The sequence below is a fragment of the Uloborus diversus genome, chromosome 6, assembly GCF_026930045.1.
Source record: "Uloborus diversus isolate 005 chromosome 6, Udiv.v.3.1, whole genome shotgun sequence".
NCBI lineage: Eukaryota > Metazoa > Arthropoda > Arachnida > Araneae > Uloboridae > Uloborus > Uloborus diversus.
This window is the reverse complement of record NC_072736.1, coordinates 171,796,011-171,816,324: the sequence shown is the minus strand read 5'-3', so window position 1 is coordinate 171,816,324 and position 20,314 is coordinate 171,796,011. Positions and strand designations below refer to the sequence as shown.

The window sequence follows — 20,314 nt, the reverse complement described above, 5'->3', positions numbered from 1 at the left end:
AAAAGAGCACCTGTTGAGCCAATGTGCGATAAACGAGTTACACGTGCGGAAATGAGTAAGCTTGTTTTGTTTTGTTGAACTGTACTGCTTATGCTTCGACATGTTGCTGGACTACGAATTTGCTTTTAAGCTGTCAAGTGATTGTACCTGTAATCAATGGCCGACCTTGATTAAGATGCGTTCCCCTTCATTCTTCAGTTCGATCATTTGCTGATAAGTTCCTGAGAGTTTTTTTTTACTATTAAAGATGTCTAAGCAAATACTCTGCCAACGATATTAAAACAAAAATAGAAACTTCTAAAGCGGTAGAATCCATGAATCCGAAGTTGAAACGAATGAAAATGTGCACCTTTCCTGAAGTAGAACCAGCTCTATTCAAATGGTTCCAGCAGCATTGAAACTAAAATCATGCTTTTGATTTTTTTCTCAATATTTTTGATTAAACTGCATATTGTGCTTAAAATCTTTTAAGTTCTGTAATTTTGTCTGTTATATGTACATATTAATTGAAATATTCGATGATTTTCTTTTAAAATGTCGAAAATCAAAACTAGCTGTAAGTCAAACTTCCGATAAGTCAAAGTTTTTTGTCGTTCCCTTTAGATTCGAGTTATCGCGAATTGACTGTAGTATTTCAGGTAGTTGCAATGTGAAATTTTACTTCAGTTTGTAATTGCATTCTGAACTTTTTATTATGAAGTCTTCTGTAATGATTTAAATGGAGATGTTGGCAGTCTTTTTGAGAATTTTCTAAAAATTAGTTAAAATATCGTCATAGCTACTAACAGGGGTGGTATGCTCAGGAAAAAATCCAGATTGCCCTTTAATTTTTCTTTGGCCTTAAGTAGCCTGGTTTTTAGTTCTGAATTACAGATTTAAAGTTACTGGCCAACTGGATAAGCCACTGCCATTTGAGTTAAATTTTTAAATACCTACTAGCTGTGGCTTGTCTCTGGGATATATGGTGTTTGTTTTTGTGAATGCATTGAAATGGTTTTCAAGTGGCAATATATTTAACAGTTCTGAGTCACTAACAAAATAAATAAAAAAGTAAATGAAGTAAAAATTAAATGCATCACTCCATCAAGTGCAATGTAAACGGGAAGTGCAGGTGAGTTTTTTCAAGGTGGTAGCAACACCTGGAAGTCTGGGAAATTTTTTGGAGCTAAATCAGGGAATTATCAAGGAACTTTTTTACCCAGTATTTTGTTACCACCATGTTTTTTTTTGGTACTTTTTGGCATTTTTATGTGTGATGAAATAGAGCAATGCTCTTCAATCACTGAGCTTTTATTTGTTTCATTGCTGTTTTACATCTGTTTCATCTAAAATTTAATAAAACCTTCATTTCTTATTTCACTCAAGTATTGAAATTTCAGTGAATCCAACAAGTTTTTTCAAAATTTAAAACTTTTTTTATGTGCCTATTTTGGAACCTTTTTTTTTTTTTTTTGTTTAAATCTGTTCTAAAGCTAAAATGGTTGGGGAAAAAAAATGAAATAATGGTTACCACATTTAACAATTTTTGGATAGTTATCATTTGGAAAGACTTCTTCCCACCAGTATACTTTTTTAAGCCTATTAATTTCTAAAATTTTATAGAATATTCTTTTCAATAACTGTATTGCTTTTACGTTTTAGGTAACAGGTGTTGCAAATCCTGGTAAAACTGTTACTTTGTTCTTGAGAGGTTCAAATAACCTTGTTTTAGAGGAAGCTGACCGATCACTTCATGATGCTCTCTGTGTTATCCGATGCTTAGTCAAGAAAAGGTAAGAAATATTATGTTGTGTCACATGCTTAAGTGTTCAGAACTAGGGTCTCCAAATTGTGACCTGTGAGCATCAGGCCAGCTTTTGGTTCACCAAAATAACAAAGTCATAATTACGCTGTAAGAATTTTTTATGTACTTACATTTTGTGAGTTTCTAGTTTTCACACCTATTACGAAAAATGCAATATCAATAGTCAAGGGCACCCATATGCAAAATTTTAAGGGGGGGGGGGGGCTCAAAAATTTTCCCCATGGAAACCGATTTCAGTACAGATTAGAGATATTAAAATTTGACATTTTTAATAACTTATTCATTAATGGCTGGAAATTTTTTTAAATACATTTTTTCGAAGAAAAAAAGCACTAAAAGCAAGGAATATCTTATTTCTAAGGGGGGGGGCTTGAGCCCCCACTTGCCCCCCTACACGGGCGCCCTTGTCATTAGTCAGGGTTCGTACGCCCTTGAAAAACCTTGAAAAGTGCTTGAAAAAAAAAAGTTCATTTTCAAGTGCTTGAAAACCTTGAAAAAGTTTTAAAACCTTGAAAAAGTTTCTTAGTGCTTAAATTCTCTCAAAAATCAACGAATTGTGCTTAGAATTTTTAAAAAAGTATTTCACCAATGCAATTTTCTGAACATGTGTTCAGTATGCAACATCGCGAAAAATTGCTTCCGTGTTTGGGATTTCAATCCTTTTGCATCTTGTAAATATTTTGATGTTTTTTACAACCGAAAGATATTTTGACATATGGTACCTTAGATTAGTTTATTTTTTGTTTAATTTCATTAATTAACAAAGTAATTAATTTGGAAACCATGACAACATTGAACTTACTCGGGTTTCGCGGAAAATTGCTGTTGTGTTTGAAATTTCAATCTTTTTGCATCATGCAAATATTTACATATTTTGGCTAATCAAATGTTAGTTTCGCATATGCTACCTTAGATTAGTATATTTTTTGTTTAATTTTAATCAAAAACAAATAAATTTATTTCATGGGAAACATGCCACGTCGAACGAACTCGGACTTTGCGAAAAATTGCTTCTCGTGTTTGAAATTTCAATCTTTTTGCATCTTGCAAATATTTAAACATATTCACTAACCGGATGTTATTTTCATATCTGCTACCGTAGATTAGCATATTTTATGTTTAATTTCAGTAAAATATAAGTTTATTTTATGGGAAACATGACAACATTAAACTTAATTCGCGAAAATTTGCTTCCCTTGTTTGAGATCTCAATCCTTTTGCATTTTGTAAATATTTTTATATTTTTGGCAATTAGTAGTTATTTTGATACTGCTACATCAGATTAGCTTATTTTATTTTTTATTTTAATAACTAAAGAGTTAAAGAATTTATTATCTTGGTCTTGTTTAATTATTTGCTTATTTATTTTTGCAATTTTGAATGATTATCTTTACCTAATTTTTGGTCATAACAGATTTTTTTTTTAAAAATTTAAATTTCAGCAGTTGAGCATCTAACAAATTAACTTAAAGTTTGTATTTTAAATATAAAGTTGATTTATATAATTTTATTTATAAGTACATCATTTTTTTTATGTCTGCTAAAATAAATAAGGTGTATAACAGGGGTGGTTGTGTTATGATTATTCACTTGAAATTCAATAGTGTTCGTTTTTATGCTTTTACCTCCCTATATCTCCAATTTTCCCCTTTTCCTCAAATGTTCAAAGTTACTACTTTATTAAGGTTGTGGGTACTTGGAGCTTACTGAAAGAGGCTTTAATCAGCAAAGGGGTAGATAGCTTAAGGAGGGTCATTCATCTTCATTTGGATCTAATAAATTGACCAGTACCAGCCTAGCTAGGCCCAGTGCCTGTTGCTGGTTATCAACAGGCCCTGGGCATGGTATTTCTATGCAGAATATTTTTACTTAATAAACTATTTTATGAATTGTATGCATAGCAAAAGTTATTGTTGTACATATGTATATTCAAGTAATAGGGGTCTTAGTTTTAAAAATTATTCCCCCCCCCCTCGCTCCATTTTGCTCTTTGAAACTTTCAGGTGATTTTTTATGAATTCACAAATCACAATTACACCTGAATATTATTGCCTTTCTAAATTTAAATTCTAATTTCAACAATAACCCTTTTTTTCCCAACTACTTTTGTCATAATATATGTCAACTTCTTGTGAATCTTTTCAATTTCGAAATATGGCTCTATAAATCTCAACTTGCACATTTATTGTCTATTGCGAGCAAGGCCGGATTAAGGATTCGGAAGCCCATAGGCATTAGAAGTGATGGGGCCCCCTAGAGCCATGGCAAGGTCAAAAAACGGGGGGAGAGGTATGGGGGGGATCTGCAGTGTCTAAATTTTTCACTCGCAAACGTGCACACGCATATACTTTTATTGCATAGAAACAGGGAAGGGGGAGGGGCCTTTTTTGAGGAAAATTTAACTTTTTTTAACGTATTTTCAACTAATATATTTCCAGGCATCGCAGCGTTCCTATATTCCTATATTTTCCTATATTTCTGAAAAAGTTCCTATAATTCCTATATTTTCAGTTTCCGATTCCTTTTTTTTTTTTTTTTTTTTTTACTTTTCCCCTCGACTTTTGGCTACCGCCTTTTCCGCGATCCACTTGCAGCCGACATTTTATCTTTCCTACTGTGCAGGGCTCCCAAATGGTTCGCTTTTCCCGCCAAAGTCCGTGTTTTATGGTAAAGTCCGCTTTAGACTTTTAACATTATGGTCTGATTAGTTCGCTTTTATATTGTTTTTACTTAAATATCAGATTTTAAAAGTTTTTCATTTCGTTAAAAGTTACTGTTCTCCCAAGCACGCCGCCGCAGCGCGTGTTAAACAAAGTTCGTACGCCCATGAAAAACCTTGAAAAGTTCTTGGGGAGAAAAAAAGGTCACACACACACATTTTCTAGTGTTTGAAAACCTTGAAAAAGTATAAAAAGTTTCTTTATTGCTTGAATTTATTTATTGTTTGGATTGTGCTTGTAATTCTTTTAAAAATATTTCATTAGTGCAATTTTCTGAACATATATATTCGATATGATTTATCGCGAAAAATTGCTTTCGTGTTTGATGTTTCAATCCTTTTGCATCTTGTTAATATTTTGATTCTTTTTACAATCCAAAGTGATTTTGACATGTGCTTACCTTAGCTTAGCTTATTTTTCGTTTAATTTCAATAATTAATGAAGGAATTATTTTGGAAACCATGGCAACATTGAACTTACTCGGCTCGGACGCGGAAAAATGCTTCTCGCTTTTGAAATTTCAATCCTTTTGCATCTTGTAAATATGTTGATGTTTTCCACAATTAGAAGTTATTCTAGTATATGCTACTTTAGTTTAGCTTATTTTTCGTTTGATTTTAATAATTAACGAAGGAAATATTTTGGAAGCCATAACAATAACATTGAGCTTATTCGGACTTCGCAGAAAATTGCATCTCGCGTTTGAAATTTCAATCCTTTTGCATCTTGTGAACATTTTGATGTTTTTGGCAATTTGAAGTTATTTTGACGTATGTTTCTATAGATTGGCTTATTTTTCGTTTAATTTCAATAGTTAACCAAGGAAATATTTTGGAAACCATAACAATAACATTGAGCTTATTCGGACTTCGCGGAAAATTGCATCTCGCGTTTGAAATTTCAATCCTTTTGCATCTTGTGAACATTTTGATGTTTTGACAATTGGAAGTTATTTTGACATATGTTTTTATAGATTAGCTTATTTTTCTTTTAATTTCAATAATTAATGAAGGAATTATTTTGGAAGCCATGGCAACATCGAACTTACTCAGATTTCGCGGAAAAATGCTTCTTGCGTTGGAAATTTCAATCCTTTTGCATCTTGTAAATATTTTGATGTTTTCCACAATTGGAAGTTATTTTGACATATGCTACCTTAGTTTAGCTTATTTTTCGTTTAATTTCAATAATTAACGAAGGAAATATTTTGAAAACCATAACAACATTGAGCTTATTCGGAATTCGCGGAAAATAGTTTCAATCCTTTTGCACCTTGTAAACATTTTGATGTTTTTGACAATTGGAAGTTATTTTGACATATGCTACTATAGATTAGCTTATTTTTCGTTTAATTTCAATAATTAACGAAGGAATTATTTTGGAAGCCATGGCAACATTGAACTTAATCGGATTTCGCGGAAAAATGCTTCTCGCGTTGGAAATTTCAATCCTTTTGCATCTTGTAAATATTTTGATGTTTTCCACAATTGGAAGTTATTTTGACATATGCTACCTTAGTTTAGCTTATTTTTCGTTTAATTTCAATAATTAACGAAGGAAATATTTTGAAAACAATAACAACATTGAGCTTATTCGGACTTCGCGGAAAATAATTTCAATCCTTTTGCATCTTGTAAACATTTAGATGTTTTTGACAATTGGAAGTTATTTTGACATATACTACTTTAGATTAGCTTATTTTTCATTTAATTTCAATAATTAACGTAGGAATTATTTTGGAAACCATGGTAACATTGAACTTACTCGGACTTCGCGAAAAATTGCTTTTAATGTTTGAAATTTCAATCTTTTTGAATCATGTAAATATTAAAATATTTTGCCCAATCGAATGTTATTTTCCCATATTCCAACTTAGATTAGCATGTTTTAGGTTTAATTTAGTAGAAAATAAATAAATTTATTTTATGGGAAGCATGCCAACATTGAACTTGGTTCGTGAAAATTTGCTTCTCTGAGCTTTCAATCGTTTTGCATCTTATAAATATTTTTATATTTATGGCAATTAGAAGTTATTTTGACATGCTACGTCAGATTAACTCGATTAAATTTTTACTTAAATAACTAAAAAATTAATATTTTTTGTTTTGTTTAATTCAAGCTTATTTAGTTTTCCAAACATAATTTTGATTATCATTAGCTTATTTTCGGTTATTACTGTTTTTTTGTGTGGGAGGGGGAGGGGTATTGAATTTAAACAATTGAGCACATAACATTTTAAAGTAGCGTCTGTATATGAAACAAAGTTGAATTAGGTAATTATATGAAGTTGAATTTGTACATCATTTCATTGTCATGATGCCTGCTGCTGTTGTTGTCGTGTGCCAAGTAGGCTGGCAATTTGAGGTGCACTGCTTCACTTTTCCAACTGTAGAGTAATTTGGTGTGAAGTCCGACTTCTACAGTACACACATGCCATAAGGACCCGTTTATAGGGGACAAGGACAGGAGAGAGAAAGTACGTCCATGCCCGAGCCGGGATTCGAACCCGGACCTTCCTATCGCAGTCAGAATTCTCTGACCACTAGACAAGGCAGGCGGCATGATGCCTGCTAAAGGGGGGAATTTGTTTCCCCTCCCCATAAAAGTTTAAAGCACTCATGGCCCTGCAATCATGGATTATTTTTTTTAATGTAAGCTTTATATTCTTGAAAATATACTTTGAATATGAAAATTGCAAAACTATGCCTCATGTGATCTGCTTCTCTTTGTGATTGAGAATTTCAGACATTTTTAGGGAAACTTTCAATACAGTAGATCTGTTTGGTGTGTGATGGATTCATATCGGTGGAGAAGGGATATAAATGCTATTAAAGAAGCATTACAATACAGAAAAACACAAAAATAATTTTAAACTATAGAAAGATGAAGCGCAGCTTCATCTATCCTTCAGTGAGACTACCAGCATCCCTGGTTCAATTCAAAATGTATCATTACGCCCATTTAGTTCTATGGAGGCTGCCTTAAGTGCTGCGCTAAGTGCCTCCCCCCCCCCCCCCTCCCATCCAAATGTTTGTGTAAATAATATTATTCAATGGATAAAAAGATCAGTTGTGCAGAAGGTGATAAAGGAATTGTATCATTAAAAATCAGTATTATGGTTAATTAACAAACTTCAAAAACTCATCTCTGGCAATGCCATTGAACTTGGGTATTTTAGTTTCTTCCCATAAAAGTTAAAAGCGCTTGTGAAAGGTTTTTTTTTAAGTATTAATTTGCTGATACTAGAAAATCTACAAACCTCTGACTGCTGCAACCTTTGAAAAACCTCAAAATTAAATCTCTTGGTGTACTTTTCAAACATTTTCAGAAAAACTTTCAACGCAGTAGATCTTTCATCAAAGCGTCTCTCGTTGTAGAAAAAGCAATTTTGTTTTCCTATACTTTTTTGTATTATTGCCTTATTTCCATGTGTTTGTAGTAAATGAAATCTGCATACAATATTTTTAGTACAAATTTATGATATTGCCTTGAAAACAAAATTTTTTACCTTGAAAAGTAATTGAAAAGTGCTTGAATTTTTTTCTGCCTAAAGGGTATGAACCCTGTTAGTTGAAACATTTAGTATCATCATATAATTCCATTCCTTTATTCTATCTAAAGAGCATATTCTTCTCGATCGAGTTTGATTCCATCAAATTCTATCTTCCAATAGCGTAGCAAGAAATTTACTTCTAGGTGGGGTAAAGGAAATTTCTGGTTGCGATATTGGTAGATACAATTGATCGTATTGGATTCTGTCAGAGTCGAGTATGCTCCTTAATCTTACATTTAAAAAAAAATCTTTAAATTTTTTGCACTTAGTTTCATTACAAATAAAGGATGATAAAATCCCGAATAAAAAAAGTTCGATAAGGGAAAAGATAGAAGGTGAAAAAACTTTTCCATCTTGCCCAATAAATATAACCGCGAGAGTCTAAAGCTGCTACCTCTGCTGGACAAGCTGGGAAAAAAAAATTTCACATTTCATTTCGGCATTAATGCAGCGCTGTCCTATTTCTTCTGATTCTCCTCTGCAGGAAAAAGATGTTGGAGAAGATTTCAAGTACGGAATAATAAGATTATACAAAATGTTTCCAACAGGCACTTAATGGTATTTTTTCACAAATAATAACTATTGGTGATTAATTTGAAAAAAAAAAAAAAAAAGTCATGGATTTGGTAGCTGCTAAAATAAAGCTACAGTCGACGCTCATTATAACGACCACACATTATAAAGACCATTCCATTATAACGACCAGTGGTAAAAGCCCAAAATTTGTCCCTATGAACTTAATGTTAATTTGCTTTAGGTATAACGACCGTTCTGTATTTTCTAATCCAATACAACGACCGAATTCAGCGGACACTATTTCCGGTGTTTTTTCCAATAAAGCAAATTTGTAACTTGAAATGACCTTGATTATTGTTTACGGACAGCTGCATGTAGTCTTTAGTGTTCAATCCAATTTTGAGAGGGGTGGGAGAGGAGGGGGATTATTACTCAAAACAGCACAGAAAAAATAAAGGGGGAATAAAGTGAAATTCCCAGATTCCGAAGGAAATGGGGTTGACATATTTTATGTTAGTTTTGTGTTTGAACACGTGGTTTTTAAGATCTTTACAGTTTTGCATCTCTCTGAAGCAGCATGGAATGAAGTCTCAGAAAAGACCATCAAGAATTACTTTCATCATGTTGATTTTGAAAAGCAAAAGGCAATGGAATCTACTGCTGAAGTGCAAAAGCAACTTGCTGAAGTCAGGCAATCCAAGATGAACATTTCGATGAAGAAGATGAAATGCTGTAAAATGTGTTTAAGAAAATAAACTGGATGAAGCGTTAAACTTAAACAATTATGCTAACATCGATTCTGTTTTAGAATGTGTCGAGCATCTGTCAGAAGATGAATTATTTCTCGATACTGTGCACAAAAATAAATTGATGTATCATGATCAGATGAAGAAATTGAGACCAAGGTTTCTAGTGTGAAAAGTTTCGAATATATAAGGGACTTTTAAATGTTCTTTCAAAGGCAAAAAAAAAACACTACTTATCATCTATAACTACAAAGGAAACTCGTGTTTTGCAAAAATCACGTGCGCTAAAAAGGCAAACAAGTGCTTTTGATTTTATTTTCAGAAAATAAATGATTTTTAAGAATGATTTTTAAGTAAATGATTTTTAAGTATGTAATCAGTTTTTTCCCATATTTTCTACTTTAAAATCTGTCATAATATTTTTCACCCATTATTTTTTTTAAAATCTCTATGATAAAAATACTTAAGGCATTTAACTGGAATCTTTGAAAAAGTGCCAACTTTATTAGAGCAACGTTACATGCATGACGCATTTATATATGTATTTTAACTTCTACCTCTTATAACGACCACTCATTATAAAGACCTTTTCCTCTGGGACGGAGATGGTCGTTATATCGAGCGTCGACTGTATTAGGAATCAATTTTTAAGTAATTATTGATTATTTAATGTTTTTACCTCATTAGTTCTGATGCTGGTAGATATATTTGTTTTACTTCCTGTGTTCTATTTTCGACGTTTTGAAATAAAATTTGAAACCTGTTTTTAACTTCTATGAATGCTGAAATAAAACTTAATCAAAACATTACTTTTTGCACATTTCAAGTAGATTTTTTTTTCTTCAAAACTATGTCCTTTCATATACAAAAAAAAGCCTGTGATTCTGAATTACTATTTCTGTGATGAACTATCTCTATCAGGGAAGGAGAGGGATATTAGCCTGCAAGTCTCAAGAAAATTTCAAATATGGCCCTTTGGCCAAAAAGTTCGGAGAACCCTGGTTTAGAAAAATAACTTTTATGGCAATATAGTGCATTTTCTCCTCTTTCTTTTTCTATGAGTTAGTGAAATCACTTATTATTGAACAGGACAAAAATTGAAGTATAAAAACTGATTTAAAGTTGTTTTACCCGTTCTTATTTATAATCAACTTGCTAAATTTAAAAAAATCAAAAGTTTTCTTTTTGCAAGACTGGTATGAAGTCCAATATTTTATTTATTATTTGCTTAAGAAATCTTTTTTGTATAAAACTAATTTTAAAAGCATGACTATGATCTCTTTTGGTGAAGCATTTATTATTATTTTTACTTTCCATGAAAAAAGAAAAAGTAATTCAAGTAATGATTTAGTTTGTCTTCTCAATCAAATAGCACCCATTGGCCCATAAGGTATTGACATCTGGAATGCCATTTATGAATAATTTTTATACTTTAAAGCCTCATACATGTTTAACATAAATGAAGTTTGTTGTTCAGCAAAATAAAATAAATTTGTAAATATTTTGAAACCAAAATATAACAATTTGAAGTTGGAGCCCCATATGAGGCAGTGAAAAGCAAAATGATGTAAGCGCCAAAATTAAAAATTTTGGATAATCAGTACAAATGGTAAGTGAATCTCTCCTCTGTTTTAGGACAAGGGATGGTACTAGTAGCTCTAGTGGGTGCTGTTATACAGCATTATTTAAGAAAAAAAAATCAATGAAAGCCTACCAAAGGATCTGATATTTAGATGCATTTTACTAGTCCACTTACATCCGTTTGCTTCTCACTGCCTCATATGAGGTTCAGAGTTGCAAGAGGAAAAATATATTGATGTAGTATTTATTTATTCCAATTCAGAGCTGTAATAGCTGGAGGTGGAGCTCCAGAAATTGAAATTTCTCTGAAGTTAGCCGAACACTCACGTACATTACAAGGTGAAGAAGCGTATTGTGTGCGAGCTTATGCCGATGCTTTTGAGATAGTGCCTTACACTCTTGCTGAGAACGCCGGACTCAACGCCATTGCAACTGTTACAGAGCTCCGAAATAGGCATGCTAAGGGGGAGAAGAATGCTGGTATCAATGTTAGAAAGGTATTACTTTTTTAAAAACTATATCAACCCCTTAACGATCGGATAATTTTCAAGAAAACGGTCATAAAAGTGTCTATTTTTTTATTTAAGGAAATGATATAAAAATAAGTGTATGGGGGAACAACATGTGCATTCATTTTTTCATTTTTAATATTTTTTTTGGATTGAAATTTTAAAAAATTTTATGAAAAGTCAACAAGGCAGGCAGCGAAAATTTAAGAAATACGTCTTTTATACATTAAAAAAGAATTTTATTAATATTTTGTGTAATATAAGTAAAGATAAGTAAATTTTTCTTGTGTGGTAAATTTCAAAGCTTGAGACACAGAGGCCAACGTCACAATCTGGTAAGTTAGTACCGAATTTCCTTTCTTCATCTCTGCAATTACATTTAAAATGGACTGGTGCTGCCATCTGGTGTATAAAGAGAGAAATAAAATGTATTCCGGGCAAAATAAATGAATTGGTTTTAATAGTTTCGTCGCATTAATATTGCACACCCCAGCACGGCATTTTCACGGGAGCGAGCGGGAAGGGGTTAAAATTCATTTGTTTTCTCTAAATTGCTTTATATTCAAGAGTAGCAAACCAATTAAAAAATTCACAGGTATAAGATTTTTTTGAATGACTGAACATTTTCTTCTGTACAGGGTTTGTACGCTCCTTCAAAACTCCTCCAATACTTCTTCATTTAGGAAATTTTCTTAAAGGGCCCTTCAAACTGCTTCATTTTGGTTTTAACTCCTTAAAAACTCCTTCTTTTTTAGTTCAAGACTACATAATCTTCCTCTATGACAGTAACTTATAATACTCTGATTGACAGCTAACTTCGTCACAAGGGCCATTTTAATGTAGTGATTTTGTGCATTTATGTTTTTCTCATAAAGATGTGATTTACAAATTGATCATAGTTAAGTAATAAAAGTTGAAGGTGAAAATTTTATTAGAAGACTAAAACATTTCATAAGTGAAGTAAAACATGCTTAAATGGTGCTTGTCTATTTTTTCAAGTTTTATGATTATTGTTTTTCCCTCCATCACACTTTCAGCAAGCTAGAGTCAGGTTGTCTAATTATTATTTAAATATTTAAAACTAAATAAGTAGATGTACAATATTCAGTGATTGTATTAAAAAACAATTGTTTAGTAAATTGCAGTTAGATATTGTAGAAAGGGTCATCCACAAGTGATGTCATGCCTTGAGGAAGAGACGGACTCATGGAGTTGAGACAAGGGGAAGAGAGAACGACAAAAGGTGACATCACACAGTTATTGTAACAATATGTTAAACAAAATGACATGTAACAAGAGGACGAGTTAGGTGAAGTGTGACACTTTGTGATAAAGGGGGTCAAATATGTTTTAAAAAATTGTGACATCATTTAATGACAGCCCATTAGTACTCCTTCAAAACCTCATTTTACTCCTTCAAAACTCCTCCAAAACTCCTTCATTTTATTTCTGAAATTGAGTATGAACGCTGCTGTAAAATCAAAACCCAAGCAAACTAAGCAGAGCTTAGGCGCTCCAAAAATAATTTTCATTTCTCATTTGTATGCTCATGAGTGGCAGCAATTATGAAGTACAGTAAAACCTGTGAATGAAGTTGACCACCCTTGTGGGTTGACTGCTTTTTTTTCAGGCACGGAATTATCGCTTATCATGTAAATCAACCTTTGTAAGTTGACCACCTGTTTAAGTTGACCACTGAAGTAGTGCACCGCAAGTGGTCAACTTACACAGGTTTCACTGTATATACAGTCGAACCTCCATACATCGAACTTCCACATATCGAAATTTTCTATGTATCCAAATCCCAGCAAATTTCTTTGTTCATTATATAGAAAAATTGTTTCTATATATCGAAAAAATCTCTATATATCGAATTTTCGAGACATTCATAGATTTTTTTTTCCCAATTTAGACTGTTTGTCTCATGAAAAATGGAGGTTAGAGGAGAAAATTATGTTCTTAACTGTTTTACTGGTAAGACTGTGTCATTGCAGGGAAATGAAGAAACGAAAACAATTAACGCTATCTACTGGAGTTTAGGGTTAATCCACTAGTGTTAGGGTTAAAATTTCAACTATCAAAATATTGCATACCATGACGGGCGATTTTCTAGTATAAGTATCATCAGACCTGGAAATTTATATTGATAGAAAATATTATTCCTTTTTGAGCAAATTCATTTATTATATTAAAATTTTAGTTTAGTTTTAGTGCTTATAATGTTTATTTCAGATTTTATAGCTTTCTAGAACAATTATCTTACATATGTTCCAAAAATACTGTTTAAAATTTGAGAAAGTTGAAAAATATGAGTTGATGTTGGGAATTCATTTTTTTTTTTTTTTTTTACTTGATGCAAAAAATATGTAACTTGTATAGATCTGTGCATTAATAGTCTATTAATCCTTTTCCTCAGGGATCTGTCACCAATATTCTCGAAGAAAACGTGTTGCAACCTCTGCTAGTCAGTGTTAGTGCTGTGACTTTAGCTTCAGAAACAGTTCAAACAATTATGAAAATTGATGATATTGTAAGTTTTTTTTAAACATAAATGACAATAATTTTTTTTATTGCTTGCATATAATTTAGACCTAAGTTATACTGCTGTGCTAAGCACAGATGTGGTATCTGCACATTTTGTCAAAATTGAGTTATTGTCACCAGGTGGTCATTAGTAGTTTAGTTTACCTAAATCTTAAGGTTTTTGGCTATTTGTGAATGCAAAGTATTAAAAAAAGCTGTAGCAAAAAGTGGAATCTGCATATTTTGCTTAGTTTGCTAAAGCAATTAGAGCGTAATTGACAAATAGCGAGCCTTTAAAGTGGTATCTGAGCAGTTACCCTTTTTTTCCTTTCTAATTGTGTAGATACAACTTTTATACCTTAGTGAAGCAGCATATTTAATAATGTAGCAGTTTACTGTATTTCCGTGCTAAGCACAGATGTGGTATCTGCACATTTTGTCAAAATTGAGTTATTGTCACCAGGTTGTCGTTAGTAATTTAATTTACCTAAATGTAAGTTTTTTGGCGATTTGTGAATGCGAAATATTAAAAAAAGCTTTAAGAAAAAAGTCGTAACTGCACATTTTGCGCACTTTGCTAAGGCAATTTGAACGCAAGTGATAAATACTAAGCTTTTAAAGTGGTATCTGCACAGTTACCACTTTTTTCCTTAGTAATTTGTAGATACAGGGGTCAAAGTGGATCCTACATTTCCTATATTTTCAAAAAAAGTATGAAAATCGTCCTATATTTCCTATATTTTTGGAAAGTGTCCTATATTTCCTATATTCCTGTTTTTTATCCAATTTATTTCTTTAAAACAACAGTAAATAAACTATTTGACTTCGGATTTTTCATCGAAAGTACGTGTGCAAACGAATTTCAAATTAAAAAACACAACTCACTAAATCCTGCAACAGGCATCTTCTCTCATTGGCTACAACAATATGACGTCACTGTAGTGGGTGGAGTTTCGAGAACGAATCCTGAAGTTGGTTTTAGAATTTTGCCTTTGGCAACAGCAGTTTGTTTTGTTTTCCAGCGTGGTTTTTTTTGGTTTTGTTTTCGTGGTTTTTTTTTGGTTTTTTGTTTTTGCGGGTATATGTTTGTGTTCAGTGCATTTTCTGATCGGAATGTTATAATAGTCTTTTTGCAATCTTTTCTTTTTGTGGAATTTTATAGAACAAAATATCTGTATGTTTGTGCTACAAAGCATTAGTTATTTCCTGTTAGTTCTCAACACAAAGACGGTTTTTATTTATTTATATAAGCTATGTTTGTGACACTTCTATCCCTGCAAAAATTGTGAGTTGCTGTGTTAATTATCAATAAATTTCACTTTGTTCTTTTTTTTTTTTGTCTACAAAGTACACTTTTTTCAAAAATTATTCTTTCAACTACAGGAAAGTCATTTCAGGTGTAAGTTATAATTTTGTTGGAAGGTTTTTTTTTTAAACAAAATCATTGATAAGAATAAATAAATAATATGTTTGTATTATTTCTTTTTTCATAGCGAAACTATTCATATAATGTGTCCTATATTTTTTGTGGAAAATGTCCTATATGTGACAAGTTGATCACTTCTACCCCTGTAGATACAACTTTTATACCTTAGTAAAGTAGCATATTTAACAACGTAGCAGTTTATTGTAACAGAAAACTAAAATTAGTTTACCTTTGAATAGTTGATATAGGTCGATAAGAAAATCTAATATAACTTTGCATAAATGTTCAAGTAAATATTCAGCATTTTCTATTTAAATTTTTATTTAAAATGCAAATTTTTAAAAATGAAATGCATTTAAAATATTTATATCTACTTCTTTCACGCAAAAAAAAAACGCATTTCATTCTACGGCCAATTATATTTTTATTTAAGTATCATCTGCTGTCAAAATTACCTTCATGCTCGGTAAAAATGAATCTAGAAAATAAAACATTATAAATGATAGCATCAACACATTCTTTGAATAAAAAGAACAGAAAATTATGGTAAAACACCATTTTAAATGTCTGAAATTTTGAAAATGATATTTTTCAGAAGGTAGATTCTGTTAGATTTGTATTAACAAAATAAAGTGGCAGCCAAGTCCAAATAAAGCAGAGTATTATTTAATAATACGTTAAGCACGTTTTATTTCTTTAAAACAACAGTAAATAAGCTATCTGACTTCGGATTTTTCGTCGAAAGTACGTGTGCAAACGAATTTCAAATTAAAAAACACAACTCACTAAATCCTGCAACAGGCATCTTCTCTCATTGGCTACAACAATATGACGTCACTGTAGTGGGTGGAGTTTCGAGAACGAATTCTGAAGTTGGTTTTAGAATTTTGTGTTTGGCAACAGCAGTTTGTTTTGTTTTCCAGCGTGGTTCAGAGTATTATTTAATAATACGTTAAGCACGTTTTACTAAGCTTTTGTCGTATCTACCCCTAAAAATGCTTAGTAATAGTCACTTACGGTGAAATTAACCTAGCATATGAAAAGATTTTGAAGAGAAAATTTGTCGTAACTGCATTTATTAATTTTAAATTAAGATTTTTACAAAAAAGCGCTCTTATGTAGGTTTGATAAGTTGTTTACAAAACAACTACCGCTTGTTGAACATTTAGTCAAGTCACAAATCAAAGAAACAAGTTGTAAAACTTTAATCGTGAATTTCTTACTTTGAGCTCCACTGTAGATACCACTTTTGCGTTTAGCACGGCAGTGTACCAGAGTACTAAAATTAGTTTACCTTTGAATAGTTGATATATAGGTCGATAAGAAAAACTAATTCAACTTTGCATAAATGTTCAAGTTTTTCTATTTAAATTTTCGTTTAAAATGCAAATTCTTAAAAATTGAAGTGCATGTAAAATATTCATGTCTCAATTTCTTTTAAGCAAAAATAAAACATTATAAATAGTAGCATCAACACATTCTTTGAATAGAAAGAAAAAAAAATATTATGGTTTACAGTTATAAATGTCCAAAATTTTGAAAATGATATTTTTCAGAAGGTAGATTCTGTTAGGTTTGTATTAACAAAATAAAGCGACAGCAAAATCCAAATAAAGCAGATGTTTTCAGTATTATTTAATGATAAGTTAAACGTTTTTTTACTTAGCTATTTTTGTCGTATCTGTGCAGATGCCCCTAAAAATGACTAGTAATAGTCACTTACGGTGAAATTAACCTAGTATGTGAAAAGGTTTTTTAGAGAAAATGTGTTGTAATTACATCGCTAATCTTTACTAATACTAATAATAAAGCTGAAAGTTTCTCTGTCTAGATCTCTGTGAGGTGCATAGCGCCTTGACCGTTCGGCCGATTTTCATGAAATTTGCCGCAGATTTAATTTTTAGCATGGGAGTTTGCACCTCGATGCAATTTTTTGAAAATTCAATTTTGTTTTTTCTATTCCAATTTCAAGAACATTTTACCAAGCAAATTATCACAATGTGGACGAGTAAATAACCAAATTATCATAACCTGGAACCGTAGCATGGGCAAGCAAATGAACATAGCAAAGTGGCGAGAAATTCATCATCCATTATTTGTAAATATACAGGGGAACCAAATGACCTTTTAATTTTCTACTACGGGCAAAGCCCTGCGGTTACCACTAGTTTTAAATAAAGACTTTTACAAAAATATGCTCTTACGTAGGTTAGATACGTTATTTACAAAACCACTACCGCAAGTTGAATTCAGTCAGAGTTCAAAGAAACGAGTTGTAAAACTTTAGTCATGAATTTCTCATTTTGAGCTCTACTGCAAGTACCACATTTGTGCTTAGCACGGAAGTATGGTGCTAAGTACAGTCAAATCACATTAACGTGAAACATTGTTTCACATGAAATAATCGTTTGGTCCCATGAGCAATCAGTTTATCGGAACATGATGATACGGATGTTGACTCCTTGTTGTCAGGGTGACATTGGTTATCATGAAATCATTATCCAAGTCTGAATTTCACGTTAACCAGGTTTAGCTGTATTTTCAATTTTCCCTCAGAAAATATTTCACCCTGACCAGTTTGAAATTTTAAGTTTAATCTCTATGTTTCTGATTTTTGGGATTCTGATCTAAATCCATTTTAAGCCCAGAACCATTTTAATACTTCATCAAACTTCAAAACTAAGACTTCATTTTTTAGATTTCAAAAAAGGAAAAAAAAGTCAAATTTTTGCCCCCCCCCCCAAAAAAAAAAACTTAAAAGCAGGGGTTTTTTTTTCTCCTTCCATCTAGTGCAAGTGCTTCTCGCGGGTTAGTAAGTTTTGAATTAAAAATTGAGTGCTTTATCTTTTCAAATTGCCCAAATAAAAACATTTATATTCAAATAAACAAACTCTGTTTGAATAATATTCTTATTTGTTTTTAATTTTCAGGTTAATGTTGTTCGATGAAAACAACAGAAGAAAGATTATTTGCTGCAAAATTGCTCGTTCTAACAACCAATACATTCGACTGTATTCTGCATTTTGAACTGTTTTCTGGTTTCTTGTTTCTTTTTTATTACTACTGACATTCATTTTGTAATTGGACTTCACTGTTTCATTTTTGATTGTTTGCCATCTGCTAATAAAAAGTATTTCTATACTATAAGTTGTGGCTGGTTTACTTTAGTATTAATATATTGCATGCAGATAACATACTTTTACCTGTTTCATATCGAATCTCAGGTTAGGTAAAGGTGTGTATTTAACGGAATTTTGCAACTGACGCCTTCTGCACACTTAAGCCTGCAGCAAAATAGCATTTAATGTATTAAAATATTTTTAAAATAACACATGCCTGCAAAATGTAAAGACTTTTTAATTTTGACTACAGACACATTTTTAGCTCTGATTTCAAACATGACCTTTATTATTATTTTTTTTTCAAAATGTCCTAACTTTTAAGAAATCACGAAATAAACAATCTTGTTTTAAGTTTATTTTTAACAAAAAAATAATAGTTTAAAAAACTAAAAAAACACGCTCTCGTAGCAAAATGAACTAAAAAGTGAAAAATAATCTTTGGATGATAGTAGTTGACCAATCACTTCATTTTAATGTAATACAAAAAAGCGTGGGGTGCTGTCTATTTACATTTTTGCTTGGACAACAAATGGAAGAAATTCAAGACAACTGATAAGAAGCCCCCCACGCTTTTTTTGTGTTACATTAAAATTAAGTGATTGGTCAACTACTATCATCCAAAGATTATTTTTCACTTTTTAGTTCATTTTGCTACGTTTCTTTAGTTTTTTAAACTTATTTTATTTTTCTGTTTTTTAGTCTTATGTTGGAGAATTATCAGGTAAAGTTTTTTTTTTTTTTTTTTTTTGTATATGAAAACTTGAAACAGATTGGGACTTAATTGACGAAATTATTTATAAAACGAGTGCGAGGTAATATCATAAAGTTAAGACAAGGGCACCCCGATGGGAAGCTACTGTGAGTCATCGATGTATGTTTGCGGAAATCATATTTATATTACTTTGAAAATTTGAGATGCATTTGAATAAAAGTTTTGTTCAACAATGGTCTGATCAGCAATGAATTTCCAACTGAAGGCTCACCTAAATTTTGGCATGAAATTAGTTAAAAACAATGATATTTCATGTTCTAATTACCTTGGAACATTGGAACAAGTTTTGTCTGATGCAGAAAAATTAAAGGTTTTTGTGGATATTTTTAAATAATTTTTGCGAGCATTTTTTAATGTATTTTTTTAAAATTTTCCTTTTTTACATTGTTGGATTTATGCCAAAATATTGATTAAAATTGGAGGAAACTAACAATTAAAAGAGTTAATTAATTAATTTGATTATACAATATTGCATTGTCATCGGGTCTGCGGTCCCGTGCCAAATTTCAAAAGAATCCGATCGCAGGAAGTGGCCGAAATTTGATCTGTAAGATTCCGTTACAAGATACATACATACATACAGGTGAAGCTAATAAAAGCGTGTTAAAAAAACAAAGTTGTTTCCGATAACCAAATATTCGGCTAAGAGTTTAAAATTCGTTTTTAAAATATTTAAATGAACAGCATGATTCATTATTTCATCAAAAAATTCCTAATTACCAAGTACTGGTGCTGATATGCACCCTCACACTGTAACATCTTCACCATCCTGATTAACTGGTTCAACTAAGTTCTTAAGAATAAGTTCCTATTTTTTTTTTCTTCTATTTACAATTATGCAACAATTTAACCAAAAATGTTGAATTCATTTCTATCTGTAAGCAAGACGTAATTCCAAAACGTTTTGAACTTATTTATCATTGATTTTGCGACGAAAAGCGAAAGCTTTCTGTTTTTCGCACGCCTAAGAAAATTCCTGTGGGAAGAGGTCCCATTTAATCCAGCTAATCAAAGAACTTGGTGACCAATTTTAGGTGAAAAT

General features: G+C 31.5%; 1 protein-coding gene across 1 annotated transcript in view; it reads left to right on the top strand.

Moving 5' to 3' along the window:
• Positions 1–18,525, top strand: part of LOC129223735 (T-complex protein 1 subunit delta-like) — a 56,712-nt gene extending 38,187 nt beyond the window's left edge. The window contains exons 11-14 of the mRNA XM_054858091.1: positions 1,642–1,772; positions 11,183–11,417; positions 13,846–13,959; positions 18,309–18,525. Of these exons, the coding sequence (XP_054714066.1) occupies positions 1,642–1,772; positions 11,183–11,417; positions 13,846–13,959; positions 18,309–18,326 (498 nt within the window). The 3' untranslated portion in view covers positions 18,327–18,525. The remainder of the gene's footprint in view (positions 1–1,641; positions 1,773–11,182; positions 11,418–13,845; positions 13,960–18,308) is intronic.
• Positions 18,526–20,314: the final 1,789 nt, after the last annotated feature.